Source organism: Oncorhynchus clarkii, chromosome 13 (assembly GCF_045791955.1).
Source record: "Oncorhynchus clarkii lewisi isolate Uvic-CL-2024 chromosome 13, UVic_Ocla_1.0, whole genome shotgun sequence".
Taxonomy (NCBI): domain Eukaryota; kingdom Metazoa; phylum Chordata; class Actinopteri; order Salmoniformes; family Salmonidae; genus Oncorhynchus; species Oncorhynchus clarkii.
This window is the reverse complement of record NC_092159.1, coordinates 40,837,988-40,864,211: the sequence shown is the minus strand read 5'-3', so window position 1 is coordinate 40,864,211 and position 26,224 is coordinate 40,837,988. Positions and strand designations below refer to the sequence as shown.

General features: G+C 45.3%; 1 protein-coding gene across 3 annotated transcripts; it reads right to left on the bottom strand.

Moving 5' to 3' along the window:
- Positions 1-4,877: 4,877 nt before the first annotated feature.
- Positions 4,878-23,794, bottom strand: LOC139364709 (integrator complex subunit 1-like). 3 transcript variants are annotated; one of them, XM_071101692.1, is made up of 48 exons: positions 23,757-23,794; positions 23,247-23,328; positions 22,865-23,149; positions 22,555-22,751; positions 22,330-22,467; positions 22,066-22,231; positions 21,683-21,788; positions 21,361-21,547; positions 21,014-21,159; positions 20,586-20,727; positions 19,117-19,293; positions 18,865-18,973; positions 18,676-18,796; positions 18,459-18,536; positions 18,135-18,316; positions 17,914-18,010; positions 17,722-17,813; positions 17,555-17,615; positions 17,253-17,450; positions 16,962-17,091; positions 16,698-16,877; positions 16,378-16,527; positions 16,103-16,282; positions 15,871-15,975; positions 15,479-15,646; positions 15,197-15,308; positions 14,932-15,090; positions 14,651-14,797; positions 14,377-14,475; positions 13,824-13,945; positions 13,272-13,529; positions 11,337-11,496; positions 11,046-11,177; positions 10,309-10,489; positions 9,909-10,038; positions 9,716-9,831; positions 9,503-9,590; positions 9,100-9,371; positions 7,837-7,966; positions 7,592-7,725; positions 7,203-7,395; positions 6,780-6,907; positions 6,526-6,632; positions 6,217-6,330; positions 6,050-6,120; positions 5,829-5,920; positions 5,495-5,604; positions 4,878-5,328 (listed from the first exon to the last, which is right to left on the bottom strand). In XM_071101692.1, the coding sequence occupies exons 2-48, from the start codon at positions 23,302-23,304 to the stop codon at positions 5,213-5,215; spliced, it is 6,624 nt and encodes a 2,207-aa protein (XP_070957793.1). In that variant the 5' UTR covers positions 23,305-23,328; positions 23,757-23,794; the 3' UTR covers positions 4,878-5,212. The 3 variants fall into 3 exon arrangements, with proteins under 3 accessions (XP_070957793.1, XP_070957794.1, XP_070957792.1); XM_071101693.1 differs by having other exon boundaries at positions 9,909-10,035; positions 23,757-23,793; XM_071101691.1 differs by lacking the exon at positions 23,757-23,794 and adding an exon at positions 23,593-23,656.
- Between the last annotated feature and the right edge of the window lie 2,430 nt (positions 23,795-26,224).

Sequence of the window (26,224 nt, the reverse complement as noted above, 5' to 3'; positions counted from 1 at the left end):
AATGGAACGTTCAACAAAAACAATGGAAATGCTGTCATTAAATGACTAAAGTGGTCCCATCTAGTCTCTACTAGTCTTCTATCTAAAATAGGATCACCTGTTCAAATAGAAGGTTTTGTTTGGTCTTCGACTGAAGACAGAGTTCATTGACAATGGCTGTGGGTCAGGGCTCCTTGGCCTTTGAAAACAGATAACTTTCACAGCCAAGCTTCAACTGGAATTTGCACCGATTTCATGTCACCGAGATTTTTATTTTTTATTAAAACGTCTCCTCTTTCTCTCCAAGTAATTACACAATTCTAACATAAAGACTGTAACGATTACATTGACATAGAGATTCCAATCGATAGGGATTTCATGGGAATAATGATCACTGCAAGCGTTGGAATTGTAAATATTGTGAATTTGTATGATTGTGTGCAGGGCTCCCTTGTAAAATTGGCCTTGGGTTCAGTGGGATTTTCCAAGTTGAAATACATTTAAATAAAATCGAATAAACAGGTATTACCAGTGTTATACACAGATGCAAGCAGGTTTTGTTACTATGTAATATGTTAGAGTTACTCAATCCCTCTTTCATGTCATCAGGTAAACTGTCCCAAATCACAGCTTAGTACGGGGCCTCAAAGTAAATCTCCACACATGCTGGAAGGAAAGTAATACAGCACTGTACTCCAACAGACCGTGACAGAGAGAGAGCATTCTCTCACATAAGAGCTACACGTATCCACTACACGTATCCACTACAAAACCTATAGACAATAATTAGGTCTCACACCTTCACACGCACTCTCTTTCTCACACACACACACGCACGCACGCAGACAGACACACACTCTTTCTCTCACATAAATCAACTCACGTTGCTGTGCATACTCTTAAAGATCATCCACACCTTTCCCAAGCAGCCCAGCTGTAGCCCGGTGTTGAAGGATCTCTGATGAGTTGATCATGATGAGGACTGACTGTCTATGATGTGAATGAAACACAGGTGTGTCAATTAATCCGGAGATACGCATCACCTGACACACCCCGCTAACTGCTTATCGGATCAGACGGCGGCTAGAACACGCCACTGTCATGGTTGTCACCACAGACTGGCGGTTTGAACTGCATACCTTTGATCAGTTCCAGAACATCAGCAGGAGACATCTGGCCAAAGCCATGCTCCCAACACCAGGGGAAGGTGAATCACTGTCTAGTCAGAGGACAGCACCTCTCTCTCCTCTCCAGTCGGGCTTTCATCCACACCTGTTCAAACACTAAATAAAGCCTATGCACAGGTATAGAGGTCAATAGACAAACATCATAAATACCTGGACAATCTCTATGTTAAGCTGAATCTGTGAGCATGTTTATTGGTGCGTGTGTATGCGTGCGACAGTGAGGCATCAACGTTCACTCTGCTGCAGCAGCCCCCAGTCATTTCTTGGCTTTGCCATTTCTCCAGTCGTTTATTGGCTTTGCCTTTTCTAAAGCAAAAAGGAAAATAGATTAAAAGTGTCTAGTTTGAAGGGTGGGTAAATAAACATTGTGTGTGGGTTAGCACTGAATACTGAATGGCCATCTCCGTTCCATTTGTCCTTGCCACACAGGTAGACAGAGGGATTTCTGGGATGTCTGAAAGTATACCCCCCCCTGCTGTGTTTGGTCTGTCCCGGGTTCCTCTAATGCCCATTGATCCAGCTAATCAGGGGAGAAGTTGGTGGAAAACCAGCAGGGGTTGTTTAGCCATCAGTAAGGGGCTCGTGTACAAATGAGCTGCTTGTGGATAATTGAAGGAGGCATTAGGACAACAATGGCAGTGGCTCACACCAGTCTTCACTGGTCTCTCAGGTATTCCCAGGTCCCTGGATCACATGGCAGCCTGTGAAATCCACAGCAGGCTTAAATAAAAATCACAGCATCATTAGTGGGCCTTCAACATTGGGGGGCAAAATGCACATTCTCCATGGATTTAAAAAAAACCCACCTACGTTGTTGTGCCTCTTTTTCCATTACTGACTTTAGTTTGAAATGGGCTTGTTTGAGCTCGTATTTACGGCTTACAAATGTAAATGTAAAGGGATAGTTCCAAAGAGGACAAGAGAAGCAATGCAAGGAATGTTGGAATGAGAAATGCCAATACTCCGCAGTATAAGACTGAAAATAAAGAGCAGCTATTTAGGTTAGTGCAGTGTTAGGCAATACATGTACCATACATAACAAAAAGCCTTCAATGTTCTTTTTAAAGGACATGTGAAACTGGCTCAACTATCAGATTTAACTGTGGATGTGTTAGTACAGGACCTTAGATGACAGAGATCGGGAACAACGCACAATATCATTAATACTCATCCACTAGAGTGACACTTCAAAACATCCGACTAAAGTTCTGCCAAATGACTTGTGAAGATGGAGGATGTTCGTTGGTGTCATGGGACTGTGCGTATGGCTGGTGTCATTTGCAGTCTGTAATAGCAGCAATGAACACTGATAATATCAACTTTTAATGGGCGCATAAGTGAAGCTTCGGGGTTGTCACGTAACTGTCTCTGCTGCTAACGACTTTTCAGATCGCCAGGCAGAGTCTAACTAAACTCCATATTTTTATTTCCGATTCATTGCAAATTGCCAACAACAATCTCATCTCATCATCGGTTGCTTGTGGTTGCACTTACTCTTATCGACCAACTTGAACTTTAAATCAAAGCATGGCAGTACAATTGAATTCCGTCTGTTATTGAATGATTGTGATGGATGTGTTTGTCACATCCAGGGAAGACAAAGGGACATGTGTTTTAGAGCAGAGGAAGCCCCTATCTGCTCGATGCCTCACTCTCTCTGGTTGCTAAGAGTATCCTGCAGAGAGCAGGCTGATTGGTTTAGTCCTGGATCACTGGCTATGGGATAAAGCTGAGAGCCCAACCTGCTTTTCATGGCAAAACTTTCAAGGGAAAGCCGCCACGATCCAAGAGCAATCACACTTTAGGCTTCAAAGTGCCAGGGGAAAAGAGAGGCGAGAGCCGGTCCACATTTCTTCCACTTCGGCCAAGTGCAACTCATGCGTGGAGGAAGACGAGATGATCTAAGGAGAGGAAGACAGGTGTGCTGGGCAGGTAGAGGCACATCGGGGCCCCTCCCAGGGTTGAGTGAGACAAGGACTCACCCCCACCTTCCTGCACTGTCCACTTTCACATGAACTAGCAAATCAACAAATTACACATTAAAACAACTCTTTAAACTCATCCTTATGAGTTTGCAATCTGTGACTTTTCATAAAGCCAGGATAGGACGGTTACAAAATACCTCATGTGCAGCAGTAAAAATGATTGATATAAGGTAGTTCAGGAAGCTTAACTTGGGGCATGGCACATTGACTGTTTTAGTACAGACCACAGCACCAGGTGCTTCTGAGGGCATCAAACACTAGTCTGATGTGATGATGAATCAAGGCAGAGGTTATTAGCATGTCAGTGGCCCATCAGGCTAGTTAATGACAGCCCTCTCTTTCCATCTCCTCCTCCTCACTGGCTGTCACTCATCTCTGTTCCGCCTCACTGACACCAAGCCAATGGGATGCTGGCGCCTCACCAAGAGCCCAGGCAGCTATGACATCTGTTGCTAGCTGATGGATAACCACAAACACTTTCAACTCCAGACTCAGTGTGTACTATAGAACACCAAACAGGTGCAATTAACTCATTAACCAAAACACAAACCGTGGGAGGAGAGCACAGACAAGTAGAATAATTGCATTACATAGAAATCTATTGCTTTATAACTAACAAAATTGGAAAAGTATAGAGATAAAAACACACTCAAAACAAATGCGAGGTAACATGTTTTCAAATACAAGCTAAATAATACAAGATAAAAAAATAATACAAATTTTAGCACAATTGTTTGCACTACAAGCAATAAGAAACATATTTGGACAAATTGGCAACCCATCCAAGTCTTTTCCATTTCAATTTGTATCCAATTAATTATGCACAGCAGCAAGTAGAACGGTGAAAACCATAATGGTGGCAGGATCACTTGAACATTTGAAGACGATTCCATCATTGGACATGTGTGGACCTCATTGAAGGAGGCTGCTTTCATCAGCACCATGTACGCAGTATGTAGAGTGATTGTCAATCCCAACGGACAACAGCGTCCCTTGACCCACCAGTGTGGGCATGTTCCACCTTCACATAGGATTCTCCCATCACTAACCAACTGCTTCCTCCCCATGTCCCACCATGTAATCCAACACCAGCAAAGTACATTTCAGTGCTGGCCAAAACAGCCTGCCCACATGCAGCCTTCAAAACAGCGCTTTAGTCTGTGTGATTGAACAATTACTGCCTTGGTTAATTTCCCATAAATGGGTGAGGAAGGAACACTTAGCTGGGTTACCTGCATGCCTGCACGTTGTCTCGTCTACCCCTTTGACTCCATCGAGAGGGTTTCTGATGAAGTCAGTGGCACTGGGCAAAACAATTCACACTTTCATGGCAAATTGGTTTCCATCGCATGCCTTAAATTTGTCTTCTACACCCCAGTGAAAAGAGTGCATAACTACAACAGCCATTTCAAACATGAGCTGGCTCAGAGAATGCATGGGATGAAATATGAAGGCACCAGGGTCTTGCTCCATTAACTGTTGCTCCGTTTCTCTTGTTTGAGCTGGTGAAACATTGATGCCCAAAAGCAATAATTAGTTCTGCTGAAATTCCAAAGATTATGCTCCACAATTTAAGCTGGTAACAGACTTCTCTTTTAAATGTTTAAACATGCAGCACAGACACCATTATAGTAACTGAGGTTAGAAGCAACAGAAAATAAGTCCTATGACACTCTGGTTTTACGTGATATTATTCCTATTATATTTGAGACAAAAATCCAAAATGTCAAAAGTTTTCCTTTTTTTTTCAATTTCTGACATTGGTTGATAGATAGCCAGTATCCATTATTTCAAAAATAGAAGCACTACCACTGCAAAACAAGCACGAGTGACATTTTTATTTCCTTTTTTACAATAATCATTATCACCATCTTTTGAATACTTCGATATTACCTTCGAATCAAAGAATCAGTTTGTATCAATCCATAAATCCTGATGAAATGACCAAATGGATAAAAAGAACAGAGCAGTTGTGTATGACACGAGTCTAAATCCACAGTACAAAAACGTTACGGTGACACTGCCTCCCGTCAGAGGAGAAGGACTTGTATCTCCGGGTCCTCATGTTGTTGCCTCCATGTGCAGGACCTTCATGGACTCAGAGATCATAGAGCTGGTGTCAATCTGCCCATAGATCCCCACCAAGAAGGCCTTGTGGAGTAAGATGTCTGCATGCTCTGAGGAGAAAAGCACAATGAAAAACAACATATTTTTGCTTTGAGCATGAATCCTTATACATCTTGAAAACACAGAACAGTTTACTTTCCAACTTGCGAGTTTAGAGCCATAATAAAAGACCAAGCACAGAAGCTGTGTAGTGCTGAGAAGATGGGACAATCATACCTTGACAGAGCAGCACGTATTCTGGCAGGTTCCTAAGCGCTGTCTGCACCACGTCAAAGTTCCCGCTGCCCATACAGTACATGAAGGTGGGCAGGAAGTCTGCTGCAGTACTGCAGTTCCGAAAAAAAACACGTTTTACTTAGGACAGATAACATTATTTTAAATGAAAGACAACTGAGATAACACCTTACCACTACAGCAACATTTGCAGCCAAACATTCCTAAACAATGCATCAATAAATTAATATCCAGCCAGACAACTGGAGCGCTCTCTCTAGATTCCTATAAAAAAATAAGCAGAGAAATCCTAGAGGTGTCAGCATTCTGATCTTACCACGGGTTGTTCTGAATGCAGCGCAGGGCCAGGCTGAAGGCCATGTTACGGCACAACTCCTCAGTAGAACTCATCAGTCTCCGCAGGTCATTCTGAGGACAGGGAAGGCAATGAAAACCTGTTTACTTATCCTGTACAGAGTGGTGCAAAGCAGAGTGTGTGTGTGTGTTGGGGGATTATTTGTTCATAATAAAAGGTCTGTTATTAGAAGGTAAACTTACAGTGAAGTACTGGATGATCTCAGGATTCCTCTTGGACTTGTCCTCCACCTCGGTCAGAACTTCCAGCACGTCTGAAACACAGAGGGGAGCAAAATGTTGGTAAAGTCCAGCAAAATCCCTGAAGTTACGTGTTAAACTGACCCGAGAGTGTATTATACGTTAATGACCTTCGATGGCTTCTCCCCTGGAGATCTTCTTCAGGTACTTGGTCATGTCAGCTGCAGTCAGTGGAACGGAGGCCGAGATACTGACCATGGGCAGGGATCCAGAGGACGACTCATCTGATCGGAGGAAACCCAGAGACATGTCAAAAACACCGCATTTGGCGAGATGGTTGATTCGTATGCATCCGTACGCAGTCAAAATGTGTCATTAATATATTCAATATTTTTTCATTTGCCAAATTGTTGATGTGCTCTGATTCACTCATGTTTTTTCATTCAAGGCAAAACGTTTTCACGAGCGGATAAGCTTACCATCTCTGTCCTCAGCAGAGCTGTCAGAGGAGCCAGTCTTCACAGGCAGGGTGAGGCCAGCCAGCAGGGACTTAAGCAGCAGGTCAGGGTGCTCTGACGAGAGCCCCCTAGTGGGACAAACAGAGAAAAACAAGTCACTCCTTCGCTGCTCCACACAATGTGAAATAACAACTAACATTAATGCAATTGTGTTGCCAATCCTAATGTCTCAATAATCATTTTTTAAAATTTTTTAAATCAGCTCAATGACTTACTGTAGGATATCAGAATGCTTCTGTAGATAGGGAATGGCTGATGCTGCATCGTGGGTAATGTACTTCTGAATGAACTGCACATATTTACTGAAGACGGCCAATGGATGCATACGAGGTCTCCTGAGGTTCTGCAGGGAATATGGACCACAACATTATTAACTCCATGATCAATAAGATATTTATTTTAATGCACAAAGCATTTGACCTTGTGGAAATACTACTGTTCTGTGAAAACACATTAGATCTAGTCAAGATATCCAGCCAACCACAGCTGTAGCAGTGGCAACAATCTATTCTTTCCCCACCTATGAGAAGTCAAATACCTCTTGAAACGCTAAAAAGAAAAACACAAGCAAATGTCACCAAACCAACTGTAAAACCCTGAGGCTGATCTGTAAGTGCGCTCCGTGTTCATTCCCTCACCTGCAGGATCTTCATGAAGGAGAGCAGGCAGTCCTGCAGCGCCCTCTGGTGTTCACTGTGGAAAACTAACGGCTGCAACAGCTCCAGGATGGCCAGCACGTTGCTGAAGAATGTCAGGTGGTTCTGGCTCCGGAACTCCTGGAAGTTGAGGTGGATGCGTCCGTGGAGAAGCGCTCCGATCATCGGCAAGTGTCTGGAAAGTTAAGAAAAGTAAGCTGTGATCATTCTCCAGATGTTTCACCTTACTACAGCAAAGGTGAGAACAAAAACATTCAGAGGGTGATTTTAAAATCGCGTCAGTGAACGTCACAATGGAGCTACAATCGACCATAAGAGGTGCATTGAATTCATTTGTCCAACACTAAGTTTGTAATGAGAATGGTGTTCACCTGAGGAGGAGGACCGGGTGGGACACAGCCAGCTTCCTGCAGGCCAGGTTAGCGTCTGACATCCGGTTCTCAGCTGACTTTGTGTCTCCCGTATCGCCTAGCAACGTGACCAGACGGTGAACCAGGACGTCGTGCTGAGAGGGAGGGAATCACACATCAGTCCTTAAGACCTCTGACGGCTTCTGTGCCAGCCAACGGCTTTGAGAAACAGTTAAGCGACTGAGCCAGCTGAAGGTCTACTCTACCTTGCATGTGGTGCCGTCGGCAGCCCCCTCGCTGCTCAGGGTGGCGTCAGGTAAGGTCACGTGCTGGATGACCTCTGGGAAGTGCAAGTAGAGCTGGAGCAGGAGGTTCTGGCACCGCTTACTCATCACACTAAGAAACACACAATGGAGTCAGCTAGCAAACATCAGACAACAGTTTCCACACAGGAGACAGTCCCAATGGTCTCCTACTACAATGCTCTCGTCTGATGTAGGCCTAGTTAGTTGGCTCATACATGTCAGACTGTCTACGAATCAACAGGATTTGTGTTCACTAGTCATCGCTGGCGGTGTTTTCCATAAACAGCAACAACCTTGACCAAGAGTCAGATTCCACTGTCTCTTCAACAACCATCGTGCAATTGGAATAAACACCAGCTAATCTAGCGATGAGCCTTAAAAGAAGAGGCTGTGAAGAGAATGCCTATCACACAGGGAAATGTTCATCCCACACAAGGCCAAACACAGTCTGCTTTGTAAGACGAGTTTTAAGCAAACCATGTTTTCAGTCGCAACTATTTGAACAAGACAGCTTAGCTGCTCTTAAAAATATTGTAATTGGATAGATAATTTTGCTGCTTGACCTTGGCCAGAGTTTCCCCATTACAATTGGTTTAGTAACCAGAGGCAGACTCATGAAAGAAGGTTTGGCTTCCACAAAGAGAAGTTGCACCCTGATCTCTGACAGGCAGCTAAGTCGGAGCAGGAATCCACAACACAGGCAGCACGTGTAGAGCTGCAGCCCTAATCCTCTTGGCTTTATTATAATACACTGAGCTTTTAAAGAGATCACAGAACACACGACTTCTGGTCGTTTTAATTTCACACCAATAGACCTAATTATCGCCTTTCCCCTGGTCCACACAGCGTTGTGTCTGACAGAACATTCAGTCTGTGAATTTCAACTGTTCCGTCTGGGGGTAATCTAGTGATATGGCCCCAAGTTTATCAGCTCGGTTTAAAGAGGCCAAAGACCAAATTCAATACTGGGGCTAATTAGGGAAGGTGAAAAATATGTCTAACTAAATGAACTGTGGGCACTTTATTGAACCTTATGAGACCAAAATATTATGGAGTGTCATGTCTGCTGTTGCTGAAGGAACAGATGGGGTATTGAGAGAGAGAGAGCGAGTCTCTGTCTAAAGTAGATCACATAGCAACAGATCACCCTGTAAATAGTATTAAACTCCCATTGGACAAGCCTGACTAAGTATGTCAGTCCAAGAGCCAACACCCCACCCATACCTGTCTCCCCATTTCTTTGTGCAGTTGATGAGGTATTCCGAGACTTTCTTCACTCTCTCCAGGTCGCCATGGCAACAGCTGTGGAGCAGGGGCAGCCGTGACTGGATGAGGGAGCAGGAGGTTTGGTCCAGGGTGCTCTTGGCCTTGTCGGGGGTGTTGGCAGGGGGCGAGGAGTCGCCGCGGCTGTTGAGCTCAGACTCTGACATGATGAGGTCCACCAGACTGATAAGCTCCTCCGGGTTCAAACGCAGGACAAACGTATCCGTCTGTTTCTGGAGAAAGAGGGAGCGAGCACAAGAGAGAAGTGTTGGAAGCAGTGGGGGAACAATGTTCACTGCTTTGTGTCATGTGACTGGATTAATTGAAGTCATTATTTGAGGGCTAGACTGGTGTACCGTGCTACCTGTGGGGTCTTCTGGTCCCGGCCCTGCCAGATACGAGGGATGTGACTGCAGGCCCACAGGAAGTCCAGAGCAGAAGATGGGTCCAGTCTGGAGAACAGCATACACAACACCACTACAGAATATTACAATACAACTTTCACTATTTGGTGAAACACCGTCAGTGTGACTACTACTGCTGAAGGTCATGATTTGGGATTGATATATTGACTGACCGCTGGTCTTGCTGCTTGCTGAGAAGAGCACTGATGCACTGATGAAGAGTTGTCCAGTTGGACTGATGGGTCAGCAATGCCAGAAGGTATGGTCTGTAGGAGGGAGTTCCTTTACCCTGGAATAAACCACATGAAGTAAGGTGGTGAAGTACACACACACACACACACACACACCGATATTTGCTGAGATTACCTTGTTGAGAGCAAAGAGCAGCTTCCGCTGAAGGTCTGGGCACACAGATGTGACCTCAGGGTCAAGAAGTCCCAGCCAATCAACAAGCAGCCCTGAGCTGGACCCGGTCTTTGTTACCTCAGAGCTGCTGCTGAAAGGGAAGTGAATAGATTGACAGGCTCAAGGTCAGGGCTACATGAATGATGAATCTATACAATCCCTCAGTCAAACAAAGTGCTGATTATTAAACATACAATAACAATATTTCTAAGGCATTACAAAGCACAAAGCCATAAACAGACAAACAAAATGTTCTCTATGAGATCAACGCCACAGTTAACCAGATTTGTATGTTGTTGTTTGAGTAAGGGCAAAAACACATCTTGAATGATTTTAGGCGTGATAGAATTTACATGCTTACTTGTTTGTATCCACCTCCATTTTCACGGCTCGCTCGTCAGTCTCCTGGAGAAGCAGCGCTATCACCATGGCAACAGGGCCTGCGGTGGTAGAGCCGGCCCCCGTCTCTGTTCCAATAGTCATTAGCAAGGCAAGCAGTTCCTCCAAATATGGAGACTTCCCCTCCACTAGCCCCTGTAACACTGGAAACAACAAACAGTACTGAGTGTTACGAGCTGGCATGTGACGTGACGGTTGTGCCATTCCCTCAGCTACGGCGGAACATTTTGCAAGTTGAAAAAACAAAAACAAACCTGGCCATGATGCTGAGCTCAGGAGAAATCTTGTGATTCAGAGGAAAAATAAAACATTGTAGGGGCAAGCCAAAAACCACACACCAAAACTATGAACTACCAACTACCATTATCGCATTTCTGCATAACCTAGATCACCAGCTTGGCCGCAACCAGTTTAAAGTTTAAAAAAAAATCCTTAATCTGGGCTTGATGGAGACCTGAGCCCATATTGGACATAAACAAACTGGAAGCCACTGGTCTGGTTTGGTTTCAGAGAAGAGCTTATAAACTCAAAGGAACAGGTCAACAAAGGAAAAACAGAGACTCAAGAGGCGGCAATGAAACAAACAGATCTGGGGAAATTGCGTAACGTCAGCCACCACATCAAAACTGGGGCAGAAATAGTGAGGATAGTTGATGTTCTAGCCTGAGAGAGTGTGAACGACGCACTAAAGTACCATACCTTTGCCTATCAGTTTCGGCTCTGCGTTACATCTCTCCCCTGCCTTCAGTGTGGCGATTATGGCCCTCACGGCCACCTCGGAGTCCCTCCGATAAGCCAGGGCCTCAGCCAGGTGGAGGAAGCCTGTACGAACTGCAGAGGATAGGCATAGTCAGTTATCGTCACACCTTTAACAGTGGATTACTTCACTATCTGTGACTAGGCCCAAGTATGTGTGTCTATCATTCATATATATCTATGCAATGGGGTATCATTTTATACGCAGCTAAGGACATGATAAGGAGCACGCACCATCAGTGAGCCGGTGCTTCTGGGAATACTGTCCAGCAAAGGACTTGAGCAGGGCCCGCAGGGGCCCTGCCTCCACGGCCGGATTCTCCAACCATGTCATCATCTCCATGACAGCCTTGAAGAAGAGAGAGGAGAAGGCCACGTCCTGCGACACCAGCCGCTGAGTAGAAGAGAGAGGAGAGAAGGAGAAAAATGCACATCTGTTTGGTGTAATGACAGACATGCATGTACTCTGTCGTAGTGGTGACTGATGAAACACAGACATACAGTGGGGCAAAAAAGTATTTAGTCAGCCACCAATTGTGCAAGTTCTCCCACTTAAAAAGATGAGGCCTGTAATTTTCATCATAGATACACTTCAATTATGACAGACAACATGAGAAGAAAGAAATCCAGAAAATCACATTGTAGGATTTTTTATGAATTTATTTGCAAATTATGGTGGAAAATAAGTATTTGGTCACCTACAAACAAGCAAGATTTCTGGCTCTCACAGACCTGTAACTTCTTTAAGAGGCTCCTCTGTCCTCCACTCGTTACCTGTATTAATGGCAACTGTTTGAACTTGTTATCAGTATAAAAGACACCTATCCACAACCTCAAACAGTCACACTTCAAACTCCACTATGGCCAAGACCAAAGAGCTGTCAAAGGACACCAGAAACAAAATTGTAGACCTGTACCAGGCTGGGAAGACTGAATCTGCAATAGGTAAGCATCTTGGTTTGAAGAAATCAACTGTGGGAGCAATTATTAGGAAATGGAAGACATACAAGACCACTGATAATCTCCCTCCATCTGGGGCTCCACGCAAGATCTCACCCCGTGGGGTCAAAATGATCACAAGAACGGTGAGCAAAAATCCCAGAACCACACAGGGGGACCTAGTGAATGACCTGCAGAGAGCTGGGACCAAAGTAACAAAGCCTACCGTCAGTAACACACTACGCCGCCAGGGACTCAAATCCTGCAGTGCCAGACGTGTCGCCCTGCTTAAGCCAGTACATGTCCAGGCCCATCTGAAGTTTGCTAGAGAGCATTTGGGTGATCCAGAAGAAGATTGGGAGACTGTCAAATGGTCAGATGAAACCAAAATATAACTTTTTGGTAAAAACTCAACTCGTCGTGTTTGCAGGACAAAGAATGCTGAGTTGCATCCAAAGAACACCATACCTACTGTGAAGCATGGGGGTGGAAACATCAGGCTTTGGGGCTGTTTTTCTGCAAAGGGACCAGGACGACTGATCCGTGTAAAGGAAAGAATTAAAGGGGCCATGTATCGTGAGATTTTGAGTGAAAACCTCCTTCCATCAGCAAGGGCATTGAAGATGAAATGTGGCTGGGTCTTTCAGCATGACAATAATCCCAAACACACCGCCCGGGCAACAAAGGAGTGGATAAGTAAGAAGCATTTCAAGGTCCTGGAGTGGCCTAGCCAGTCTCCAGATCTCAACCCCATAGAAAATCTTTGGAGGGAGTTGAAAGTCCATGTTGCCCAGCAACAGCCCCAAAACATCACTGATCTAGAGGAGACCTGCATGGAGGAATGGGCCAAAATACCAGCAACAGTGTGTGAAAACCTTGTGAAGACTTACAGAAAACGTTTGACCTCAGTCATTGCCAACAAAGTGTATATAACAAAGTATTGAGATAAAAGTTTATTGACCAAATACTTATTTTCCACCATAATTTGCAAATAAATTCATTAAAAATCCTACAATGTGATTTTCTGGATTTTTTTCCCTCATTTTGTCTGTCATAGTTGAAGTGTACCTATGATGAAAATTACAGGCCTCTCATCTTTTTAAGTGGGAGAACGTGCACAATTGGTGGCTGACTAAATACTTTTTTGCCCCACTGTATATAGGCTACAGAGAGCCAGAGATGCAGCACTGTTGCACTGTTTAGAAGGACAGCTGAGTAAATCAATCATACCTGGTAGAGGTGTAGCTGGCGCAGCATGGGGCAGGACAGGGCGTGGCTGCGGTTCATGGCCATGACGAGGGCCCCGGCGTGGGCAGAGCTGAGCAGAGCAGCCAGGGCCTGTAGGAGACGCACTGCCACCCCACCCTGCTGGGGGTGCCCCCCCTGTCTGGCACGCACCAGCTCTTGTGCCAGAGCCTGCTGCATGGCCAGGGAGAGGGGCCGGGGAGGGGGGCTGGGCCTGCGGAGGTCCACCTTTAGAGGGAACATCTGTGGAGACAAAGCCAAAAGTATTAGACCCTCAGTCAGCACTCTGAAAACAGGTGGTAGATCTGACTACAGTACTAACCAAACAACTCTGTCAGCTAGGATAATCAATCACCTCACTGTAGGCTACTTGTGGAAGTATGATTAAAAAAGCCTCTGTGTCTGTTGTATCAGACAGACTACAAGAAAATAGTTGATGAAATCGGAGAGAAAAAATGATTTGCTCTATAAACTTGAAAAATGACTTCAGACAGGTATTAATGTGTCATCCATCTCCAGGCAGAGATACATTCCTACCTGAAGCAACATGCCGGTGAGGTCATCCTCAGGCCCAATCACTGGGATCTGATTGGCTCTCATCTTCAAGGAGCCACTAGGAGTTTCCACAGTAACTTTGGCTCTGTTCACCTCAGTACTATCTGTAAGGTTAAACATCATAGTCTTCGGGTCATTGACAGATATGGACCCAAAACACCAAAACTGTGTTTTTACCGGGCTGTTCCAAAACTTTTATAAGAAATGTAACCCAGAGAGGCATAAACAAATGTAATCACATAGTAGTAGTAAGAGACTGTATGGGGTGGCAGGTAGTCTTGCGGGTAGGAGAGTTGGGCCAATAACCGAAAGGTTGCTGGATCGAATCCTGAGCTGACAAAGTACAAATCTATCGTTCTGCCCCTGAGCAAGGCAGTTAACCCACTGTTCCCCACGTGCTGAAGACGTGGATGTCGATTAAGGCAGCCCCTCGCACCTCTCTGATTCAGAGGGGTTGGGTTAAATGGGGAAGACACATTTCAGTTGAATCCATTCAGTTGTACCACTGACTAGGTATCCCCCTTCCCTGACTGACCTCTGCGAGGAGGGAGAGAGGAGCTGAGCAACCCGTGGAAAGTGTGCCCCCCTGTGGCACCTCGCTCATGCTGCACCTCCACCAGATGAGCCATGTAGTCTGTAGCACAGGACATACAGAAACAGAAAATATACCATCAACACTAAATAGTCAGACTTAGACATAAAATCTTCAGGAATAGATTATATGAGCGCTAGCCACATAACTGAGGCAAACATTAACCACGTGGAATAGATATAGTGTAGTAGGATAGTTTGTGGTCAAGCTCCCTCACTCTTGTCCATGATGTTCTGTTCCAGTGTCTGTGAGTCGTGGGATACAGCCTGGTCCAGGTACTGCAGCAGTTTACTCATACTGGACACAGGGATGCCAAACGACTGGACAAACAGCAGCAGCTGCTGGGGCTCCAGATCCTGCAGCGCTGCAGAGGACAGACATTGTATCATAAACTCTAGAATTGTATATTTTTTTTATATACGGTGGTATTTTACTCTGTAAGGCCTACACCATGTACACTTCTACCTGCATGTATTTAAAATGTGTTTGGACTCGTACCTGCATCCACCAACCGTGCGACCTCTGACCGGATCATCCTCAGCTTCAACCAATCAGGTAGCAGCAGGGCCTCCTCAGAGGTGTCCACCAGGAAGGCGGTGGGGAGGGGTTTCTTGTCGGGGAACCAGATGTCCAGGAGGTTGAAGAAGTCACTCTCCTCTGAGAACCGAGACACATGAATCATACTATACACTGAAAACAGACACGGAGGTACAGTAGACAGGCCATGTTTGTAACAACAAGTGTGGTATTCAGTGATACATACCTTTGGGTGGCCCGAGCGTCAGGAGAATGACCATGGCATGGACCACCAGAATGTGCATGGTGGCCGTCTCCCCTGTGGTCCAACGCAGAAACACTTGGTCCTGAGATTCTGACTATAGAGTTCAATAGTCAAAGGTCAAAGGAGTAATGTAATTTCAGTGACAACTGATCACTACAGGTCTACCAATATGAAACCATCAGCCTGAAACCATCTTCCATTTAGATGTAGAAAACATAAGGTTACCCCCCCCCCACCCCCTCCCAGTAATGATCCAATCCTCACCCAGCTGTAGAGGTCCTCTCCCTCTTTGGTCTTCCTCATCCTCCTGATGTAGCTGGAGAAGATGGAGATGAGGGCTGAGAGCACAGCGTCTGACTCGGGCCGGCAGGAGTACTTGGAGAACAGGCTGTTCATGATGGTGGAGCGCTCGACAATCAGACGGGCCACATCCTAGAGGATCCCAAATCAAACCCACCTCAGTATCTAACTATGAAGGCAATACAGGGTCGTGTTCAGTGGGGAAGACAACGTTTTGAAACTACCTGAACTTATTCAATAAGAACACAGACTTTAGTTCTCCGAGCAAAACGTTTTTTTTACGGGGTGCTCGACTGAACACACAGCCCAGGTAAATAGTAGGAGGTATGACTGAGGGAAAGAGGTGTCAGGGCTACCAGAGCAAGGTCATTGTGAGATGCCTGCTCCTCCACTGGTGCATGCTGGGACAGGTAGATGAGGTAGGCGCTGATGGTCTGTGGGTCTGTCTCCATGTGGATGGCCTGGGGAAGAACAGAAACACAACGCACATTCTTACCACATCCCTTCAGCGAAAAAAAACTGTCATCTACAACCTGACAATGAGGCTAAATACGGTTCACATTGGTACGAACGATCTAGACCACTGACCTGCTGCAGAGCGGTGGAGGTCATCCCCCGGACGCTGTCGAACAGGGGAAGCTTGGGGAGGTCCTGCAGGAGCCACTGGTACCCTGGCAGGAGCTCAGCATCTCTGGAGTCCTCCTCCATGGGCTGGTCCCTCTCCTCTCCATCCTTCAGACCCCCCTCAGTCAGCACCAGCGACAGACCCTGAACAACAGCAGAAGAGCCAAAGTAGATGACTACATCTCCTCAGTAAATCAAGTAAACACTCATTAGTGTGTGTCCTGTCTCTTATAATGCACCTTCATAGCCAGGACTCTTGACGCCACTTGAGAAGAGCTGAGGCGGCGCAGGAAGTAGTCCAACACCTCACACGTGGTCTGTTCGTCAGCTTTAGGACCCAACAGCAGATCCTGCAGCCGTCCAAGGAGCTGCCTCTGCTTTTGTTGCCTCTGGTGTAGCGAGAGAGACAACAGAAAATGTGGCATTTGTTGGTTTGTGTGGATGAAACAAAACGTGACAAGCGTATCCTTTGAGATGCTGGAGTCAGTGATTTCTCTGTCCACAAAAGCCATTCAAAAACAAACAAAAATATGATAGCTGTTGAGAAACGGCATCATACTTGTCTTTTCTTGGCTCTCTGCTCTTTGCTCTCTCCTTCCTCGTCATCCTCGATGGGCAAGTTGCCATCTGCAGCATCGTGAAGCAGGAATTCACACAGGCACTGCACGGGCAGCACGTCCAAGGACCCCTCACTGGACTGCACCAGGTCAGCCAGCCAGGGCATTGACTGAGAGGAGGCCTGGGGAAAACATAGAACACAGTTGTAGAGTTCCTTCCAGAGAGAATACTTTCTACTGGCGAGAGAGGATGTGCTCTTGTTTACCTGTCTCTGGATGATGTTGAGCAGGAAGTCAGGGTTGCGAGAGCGACAGAGGAGGTGACCCAGGCGAAGGGAGTGGTTAAGGCTCTTCACCTGCTCCTGGACTGCGGGTGGGGGTTTGCGAGGGGGGCCCCTAGAAAAAAGAAACAAAATGGGTCAGTTTCCCAGACCCAGATTAAACTATGGCCTAAAAAAGCACATTCAATGGAGATTCTCCATTTAGTATGCATTTAATCTGCGTCTAGGAACAGCCCCTAAAAGTATTCTACACGGTGCATGAAGCAGGAGTCTTACTGTGGGTCCAGACTGGTGAGCTGGGACAGCAGCAGGCTGTTGCTCTCTGTGATGGTCTGCTTGGTGGAGGCAGCCGCCAGGTGGCTCTCGAAGGCCAGGATCTCCTGCTTCTCTCTCTGGGACACCTGCAGCTCCCTGTTGATCATCTCGGTCTTGGTCTCCTCATCGGCCACCGTACACGGAGGATAGGAGTAGTTACTGCGAAGCAGGAAAAAGGGGGAGGAGAAAGATGAGCTTCGTTGAGTAGTTAGTCTGGTATGTGTTGGGTTTAAACTGATAAACGTTTCATACTTGTGACTTACTTTGTCATGACCATCTCCATGAGCATTTTCAGTGTGGGATAGCCGTCCCAGGCAGCCAAGCCTGGAGAGAAATACATGGTTGATTGTAACAAAAAGGTCAAAACCTGTGGCTTAGGTTCTAATATATACTCTGATGATTTGTAGGGAAACCTGATTGAGACTCATACCTATTTGCTGTGGATTGAAAGCGGCCACCACAAGTAGCAGGAGCCACGCTTTCCAGTAGAGCGTGGCTATCGCCAGGTTTGGAGGAGTATAGCTAGAAAAGTATCAAATGTGTCATTTCCTGAAAACGACATGCACATCGACTCAAAGCTAGCTGGCGAGTTGATTAATTACACTAAGAGGGAGCAGCGTACCCCGCAGGCAGCTGAATGTTCTCTGGGTGGTGGTAGGTGCACAGGTTCAGCACTGCGTCAATCAGTTGGATCCGTTCCACTCTCAAAACATCCAGATCTACAAAAGCAAAACCAGGAAACAAGTGAAATATCCCTCTTTATGTGAAGCCAAATAAACAAAGTTCGCTCAACGTCATCTGTTTTCATGAAAATGTTAACTACTGTAAGTAAACTCCACTTACCCATTGCTGTTGCAGATGTTGTACCATCGGACTGGACCCCGGCTGCCCTCTTCACCAGGTGGTCCGCCAACTCCATGGCGTCGGCCGGGCCCAGAGGCAGGTCACGGGACAGTCCGATGACCAGGATGCGCATTAGAGTGTCCTCCAGCAGAGGCACTTCAGAGCACAGCCGCAGGAAGAAACTGGCAGAGGCAAAACATTTAAGTGATGCCAACGGAGCAGGGAGAGACGGCAGGGAGAGACGGCAGGGAGAGACGGCAGGGAGAGACGGCAGGGACAGACAGACAGACATGAATAAAACAAATGTTGGGAAGAGATGCTCACTTTCTGTCGCTCTCAGGGGGCCAGTTATCCCACTTGTAGTAGGTCTCTGGTTGCTCCGTGAAAAGCACCTTGTGAAGACTGTGGAAAAGAAACAAGTAAATTATTCTACCCATGTAATGAAAATAATCTTAAGTAGCTACTGTAGGATGTTTATTAGCTCCCCCTATGTTTATCTTTTTGAACAATCAAAGTGGCACGAAAACTCCCAAACACATACCAGTGTATATAGTCCTTGGATGGCACTTTGGCAATAGTGGGAACAACAGTGTGAAGCCACCACACAGCATCCCTCTGAATGGCAGCGATATTATTCTGAAAGGATCTCAGACCATCCAGATCTGAAACAGACAAAAGGGATGTTCAAAATGCCCACATCGACGACAACCAGAGAACTACAAGAACGTACTCTTCTTCTCTCCTTTGTCCCACGCAACGCCAGCCTCCTTGACCTGAGCTGTGATGCCCAGCATCATGGAGCACGTGAGCAGGTCTGTCACCTGGATCACAAAGCGTTCCTGTGGAAAACAGACAGAGAACACACAGAAGTTATTCATCGGTGAAGAGGCACAGAAGAGCATGTAACTAGGTAATGGGTGAGTTATTTAATGGTACAGGAGACTGAGACAAGGTGGGAGAAATATAAAGATCATGAGCTCACTTTGAACTCCATGTCAACGTAGGTGGCCTCCTTCCTTTCCTGCATTAGACCCAGGCAGAAGGACTGGAAGTTGATCTCGTGCTTGGTCTGTTTGATGATCTCTCTCAGCAAGGCTCGAGAGGCACGCAGGTAATCATCCTTATTGGTCAGCAGGTCCTGGAACACCATGGCCAGGAACTAAGGAGAGGATCAGAAGGGAGAATACAGCTTTAAGACAATCAGTTTCCAAACAACATCTCCTCCTTGAGTTTCAGTTATTCAAAATAAAGTAAAAGTGCGATCAATCCGAGAAAAATACAAACGTGTACTTCAATCCAAAGCCAATAAAGCTTATCCTGGTCCATTTCTGAACCCGGGCTTGACATTAAATGTTTTAATTGTACGAAAGATCAAGTCACTTGTCAACATCATTTCTTTCAGAAGCTTAAGTTCTCTTTTGTTTGCTTACCCCGTGGCCTAAAATAAATCTGTGTTTGAGAATAGCAAAGACTCCTGCTTTTAATATTTTCCCATTTAAAATCTGCAACTTCAGGACATCTAAATAGTTTATTAGAATAGTTTGGAAAACAGTCTTCAATCTTTAACTGGACTTCACGCTTTATGATATTTCAAGTTAGTTTTCAACCTCACGTGCATGCATCATTTCTGCCTTGTAATTTCTTGCTCAACTGTAAGGTTTGATCAAATTTCTCGTTTGATCTTTATATTGTGCTGTTGTTTCTATCTCTCTCATTATTACCTTAGGCCTCCCCTGTTTTGGAGTTATTTAAAAGCAACTTAAACTTTGAGATCATGAAATAGCACGGCAGGAGAAATCCAGCATGCATTAAACTGAAAGTGGCTTAATAGACCAAGTCATATTAATATCAAATGAAAATGTGGGCTTCTATAAAAATAAGACGCCCGAGTGTCGTCTATATAAATAGACTTTGGCTATTGGCCCAGATCATCCGACATTAGAGAAAATATATATATATATATATATATATACACACACACGTTGGATTTATCGAACGTATGCAACAAATTGCATGCGTAGATGGAGTAACAGAAATGGTAGCAGAAGGTGAACGTTTAACTTTTGTCGCACACATATCCAGATGCTGCAGCGTACCATTTTGCACAACGACGCTGTTGGTGTGATCGAGGCGTTAGCTCTGTCTACACTGTTCTCTTGCTTTGTGTAAATATCACATATTGATTGAAATAGGCTTTAGCAAATAGGAATATAGGCAATTTACTCAGAATGTCAATTGTTTGATATTGTGATGTTTTTACTTGTCCATTCGAACAACTAAAATCTATATTCTGGTTGTCCGACATTCATTTTTTTTTTTAAATATATTTGTATTATTTGCCACAGACAAGCCTTAATTTCGAGCACTGTGAGCCACATATATTTACTTTCCCCATAGTAACACATTTTTTATTTTCCTCAGCCGTCTTGTCAGCATGGAATACTCCCTCACCTTAGGGGCCTGCTCTGGGCTGTGCTGGAGCAGTGTGTGAAGGACTTGCATGTTGTTGGGGTTCCTGGCATTGGACAGCTCGTTGAAGATCACCAGCTTCACCATGGTTCCCAGGTTGTCTTTGTGTGCATTCAGTAGCTCCCTGGTAATCAAAGACCAGACAGCACAGTTAAGTGTATGAATAAAGCGCTCTGCACCATCCCCTATAGGATGTTCAAACTAACAACATTGAACACATCAAGTATGTTGATATGCAACAACTTGTTAGGGTTGAGGTTTGGATTGAACCAGGATGAGGACATGAAGCTTGGGTTAGGGTAAGGGTTTGTGGTTGAGGCCCCTGGGTACTTGGTTGAACATCTATAAACCATGTGTTGTGGACTATCCAAACTAAACAATCATATGGCCATAAGAGAGGACCTGCAGACCTGACACAGAGCATGTAGTGATTGAGGATGACTTTAGGTTTCAGGCGGATCTTGATGAGGTTGGAGATCACCTCCATGTCGTCCGCTCCATGGGAGTTGCAGTTCATACAGAGAGACATGAGAAGGTCCTGAGCTGGACGGGTCAGCTGCAGAGACAAAAGGCTTCATTATACATAACAGAACACTAGTTCACTGTCAGATTTCATTTCATGCAAACAGATGCATTTACATGCTGGATTGGAGGCTGGAAGGAGATGTTCACTTTAGATCACGATTGCCAATGAAATGATGATTCCTGTTAAATACTGATGGTGATGTGGGTAGCTGAGTGTTACTCCTCCTCTCACCTTTGGATTCTGCAGCCACATCTCCAGCCTCTGCACAGCCATAAGCCGCACCTCCTTGTAGCCACAGGTGGCAGTAAGCAGACGCAGCAGGTTACGGGACACATTGTCCATGGGCTGCCTGCGGTTCAACTGGTCTTTCAGGACATCTAGAACATAGTCCTCCACACTCTCAGACAGCTCCTCGTACCTACGATGAGATGAAGAGTGAATGAACACAAACTGTCCAATAAACTGATCGGTCTAAGTAGAAGCAGACAGACAATACAGACAGGCAATCAATATATTACTGCTACTGTATATGTAGTAGCCTGTGCCTAAATACCTTGGCATAACTTGTCCATCATCTTCAGGGCTAAGTTTCTCCTCAGCAATCAGCAATTCGGTCTGGCTGTCATCCTCATCTGGGGTGGAGGGGTGAGGACTGCTCCCTGGAAAGTTGACATTTTAGTCATTTAGCAGACGCTCATAGCCAGAGCGACTCAGAAGAGCAATTAAGGTTAAGTGCCTTGCTCAAGGGCACAGACAGACTTTTCACCTAGTTAGCTTGGGGATTCGAACCAGCAACCTTTTGGTTACTGTCCCAACGCTGTTAACCGCTAGGCTACTGCCAAATGTTAAATGATGTAGTAATGATTAAGAGTCAAATCCAATGTCCCTGGATTCACACCTGAACAAACCGGTAAGTACATACATACAGTACTATACCTGCACTGATATCTCCACCGGAGCGGCCAGTGTCAGTCTGCAACTGCAGCAGCATACTCTTTGGGGGCATTTTGGTACTGAAGGCAGTCTGGATATTGTCCACAAAATTCTTACAATGGGAACTGTCTACCCAAATTCGCTCCCCCAAAGAGTCCTCAATGTACACCTGAAAAGAACAAGAACATGTTAAAGAGCGCACAACAGTGGTAGCAATGCAGCTAGAATACAAACAGAACTCCAATAGGAATGATTAGTGGTTCTCACTTTGACAAAGATCTCTGGCCAGTTCTCATCCTCCTCATAGGCTGCCATCAGCAGGTTGCAGGCTAGCACAGACACCAGACTGTTGCCCTTTGCTTTGAAGTTGATGGAGGCATCCCGGCGAAGGAGACTGCACAAGGCCTGTCCACGCAGATAGAAAAAGTTATGAACCAATCTGTATAACAACTGTATGGAACTGATTGTAAAATGTTGGGTTTCAAATCTCACCTCAATAATGCCTTCAGTGGCAAAGAGATTGGGCTTAATCTTGGCCAGGAACATGAGGCTGAGGTATAGTGTTATGTCAGGTTTGGCCCGGTTCATCTTCAGCTGTTTGACAGCTCCACAGAGCACCCCTTCAATGCGATCATCATTTCCATCCTGCTCTGCATTCTCAATCTCATCCAGGAGCACTGCTGGGGGGACTGCAAGAGAACCATTGTGTTAGTAATATGCACAGTCACAGCACATCACAGACACAGGATTCACCACTACCTATTCCACTGAAAAACATATTTGAATTGATACCGTTTCCTACCTTCTATGGGCACCACTGAGGGCTCCTTGATCGAAGGCGATATAGCCCTTTTGTCCACTGCTGCCACATCAGCCAATCGTCCTAGGGCGCTGACCGGAGGGGTAGAGGAGATCTTGGGGCGCTTCACTAGGCCGGACAGGCCAGAGGAGGATGGAAGTGACGAGGAGGTCTCTCGTTTACGGTCAGTGGGTAAGGTGGACGCTGGTTTAAGGAGAACTGCAGGTGCTTTGGACTCTCCGCCACTCTTTGACCCCAATGCTATGAAATCCCCTGGAGGAGGGTGACCTAATGGCAACATTTTGAAGAGAAAGACTTGTAATAGTATTGTATGTTTGACAAAAGTTAGATAAAGTGGGTACACATAGCTAGATACTGTACATACCGGAGGGTTTCGCAGCACTAGGCCGCCTAATCGTTGTAGGCTTGGGACGATTCATCATGTACACTCACTGCCAGATCATGTACTGTGTGGGTGCAGAGATTTCAACATGAGACACACAGATAGCTAGTTAGCATAGCTACCTGGAAACTGGTCGGTAAATAATTCTCATCTCAACGTCGAGGCTGCCTATTTGTAAAGCATTTTCACATCACGATAACGGATTTATCTTCGAAAAGTGCTTAAAACATTTGGCATTTGTCAAACTGACAGGACTAAGTAGTAGCTACTAGCTAACGTTTGCTATCTAATGTTATTGTGAAGCATTATAGAAAGCGGCTAACGTTACCTACGTTTACCGGTATGTGAGCTAACTACAAGCAATTACATCGGGAAAAAGCTAGTTTCGATGAACAACTAAGTGTTAGTTCGTTTCCAATATGCATGGAACTTATGACTGACTGTTGCAATTGCAAACTATTGAATATCAAAAAGAAATAGACTCGTTCTCACTTCCATTTCGTTTTCCCGAACGGAAGATACCGCGTCTCGAACGGAAGTCCCGCCCATGAAAGGGTGAGCGTTGAAGAACATAAATAATGTGCTCGTGCTGTGCAGATCACAAACTAAATCAAGATTAGGCTATAGGCTATTAAGGATAGAAACATCTGCATTTTGTTATTAATAAAATGTATTTAGATATTTTTCATTAAAATAATGTATGACTAATGCTCCCATTGTAATTGTATGTATCCTATAATGTAATTACTCCAGTTTCACAAGTAGGCCTAGGCCAAGTGTTATAATGTCTGGCAGTGGGTGTTGCTTTGGGTGGCACTATTTGCCTAAAAGCTTTGGAAAAGGAATTCGGTTTCCAATAATCCTCACAATGATGTCAGGCATGGAAACATACATTAATGCTCGTGCCAGACAAAAGAAAACAGAACTGTCATCCAAATCAAAATCAAATCAAATCAAATGTATTTGTCACATACACATGGTTAGCAGATGTTAATGCGAGTGTAGCGAAATGCTTGTGCTTCTAGTTCCGACAATGCAGTAATAACCAACGAGTAATCTAACTAACAATTCCAAAACTACTACCTTATACACACAAGTGTAAAGGAATAAAGAATATGTACATAAAGATATATGAATGAGTGATGGTACAGAGCGGCATAGGCAAGATGCAGTAGATGGTATCGAGTACAGTATATACATATGAGATGAGTATGTAAACCAAGTGGCATAGTTTAAAGTGGCTAGTGATACATGTATTACATAAAGATGCAGTAGATGATATAGAGTACAGTATATATGTATACATATGAGATTAATAATGTAGGGTATGTAAACATTATATTAAGTAGCATTGTTTAAAGTGGCTAGGGATATATTTTACATCAATTCCCATCAATTCCCATTATTAAAGTGGCTGGAGTTGTGTGTTGGTAGCAGCCACTCAATGTTAGTGGTGGCTGTTTAACAGTCTGATGGCCTTGAGATAGAAGCTGTTTTTCAGTCTCTCGGTCCCAGCTTTGATGCACCTGTACTGACCTCGTCTTCTGGATGATAGCGGGGTGAACAGGCAGTGGCTCGGGTGTCCTTGATGATCTTTATGGCCTTCCTGTGACTTCGGGTGGTGTAGGTGTCCTGGAGGGCAGGTAGTTTGCCCCCGGTGATGCGTTGTGCAGACCTCACTACCCTCTGGAGAGCCTTACGGTTGTGGGCGGAGCAGTTGCCGTACCAGGCGGTGATACAGCCCGACAGGATGCTCTCGATTGTGCATCTGTAGAAGTTTGTGAGTGCTTTTGGTGACAAGCCGAATTTCTTCAGCCTCCTGAGGTTGAAGAGGCGCTGCTGCGCCTTCTTCACGATGCTGTCTGTGTGGGTGGACCAATTCAGTTTGTCTGTGATGTGTACGCCGAGGAACTTAAAACTTACTACCCTCTCCACTACTGTCCCATCGATGTGGATAGGGGGGTGTTCCCTCTGCTGTTTCCTGAAGTCCACAATCATCTCCTTAGTTTTGTTGACGTTGAGTGTGAGGTTATTTTCCTGACACCACACTCCGAGGGCCCTCACCTCCTCCCTGTAGACCGTCTCGTCGTTGTTGGTAATCAAGCCTACCACTGTTGTGTCGTCCGCAAACTTGATGATTGAGTTGGAGGCGTGCGTGGCCACGCAGTCGTGGGTGAACAGGGAGTACAGGAGAGGGCTCAGAACGCAACCTTGTGGGGCCCCAGTGTTGAGGATCAGCGGGGTGGAGATGTTGTCACCTACCCTCACCACCTGGGGGCGGCCCGTTAGGAAGTCCAATACCCAGTTGCACAGGGCGGGGTCGAGACCCAGGGTCTCGAGCTTGATGACGAGTTTGGAGGGTACTATGGTGTTAAATGCTGAGCTGTAGTCGATGAACAGCATTCTCACATAGGTATTCCTCTTGTCCAGATGGGTTAGGGCAGTGTGCAGTGTGGTTGAGATTGCATCGTCTGTGGACCTATTTGGGCGGTAAGTAAATTGGAGTGGGTCTAGGGTGTTAGGTAGGGTGGAGGTGATATGGTCCTTGACTAGTCTCTCAAAGCACTTCATGATGACGGAAGTGAGTGCTACTCAGTTACCTTAGCTTTCTTGAAAGGCACACACTGTAAAGCACACATTGAGAAAAAAAACATATGCTTGTAATCTAGCCTTGTTAGTGAAAATTCTTTAGTTCTTGTATCTGGTTACAGTTACTACTTATGAAAAACGGCATGTCAATTGTGCTCTCCTTTCATGATACACATTCCATTCATCTGATGACATCATTACAGTGCATAACATAGCCGTACTATTCCCAAACCATAAGATGAGCCATTTATCCTACTTTCGACACTGTTACAGTATTCTTCATGCTATTACATCAGACATGTTTGACACTTTCTCTAATAGCAACAAACTAGCCTACATCTTATTCAGAGACAATATTGCTGAATACCAGT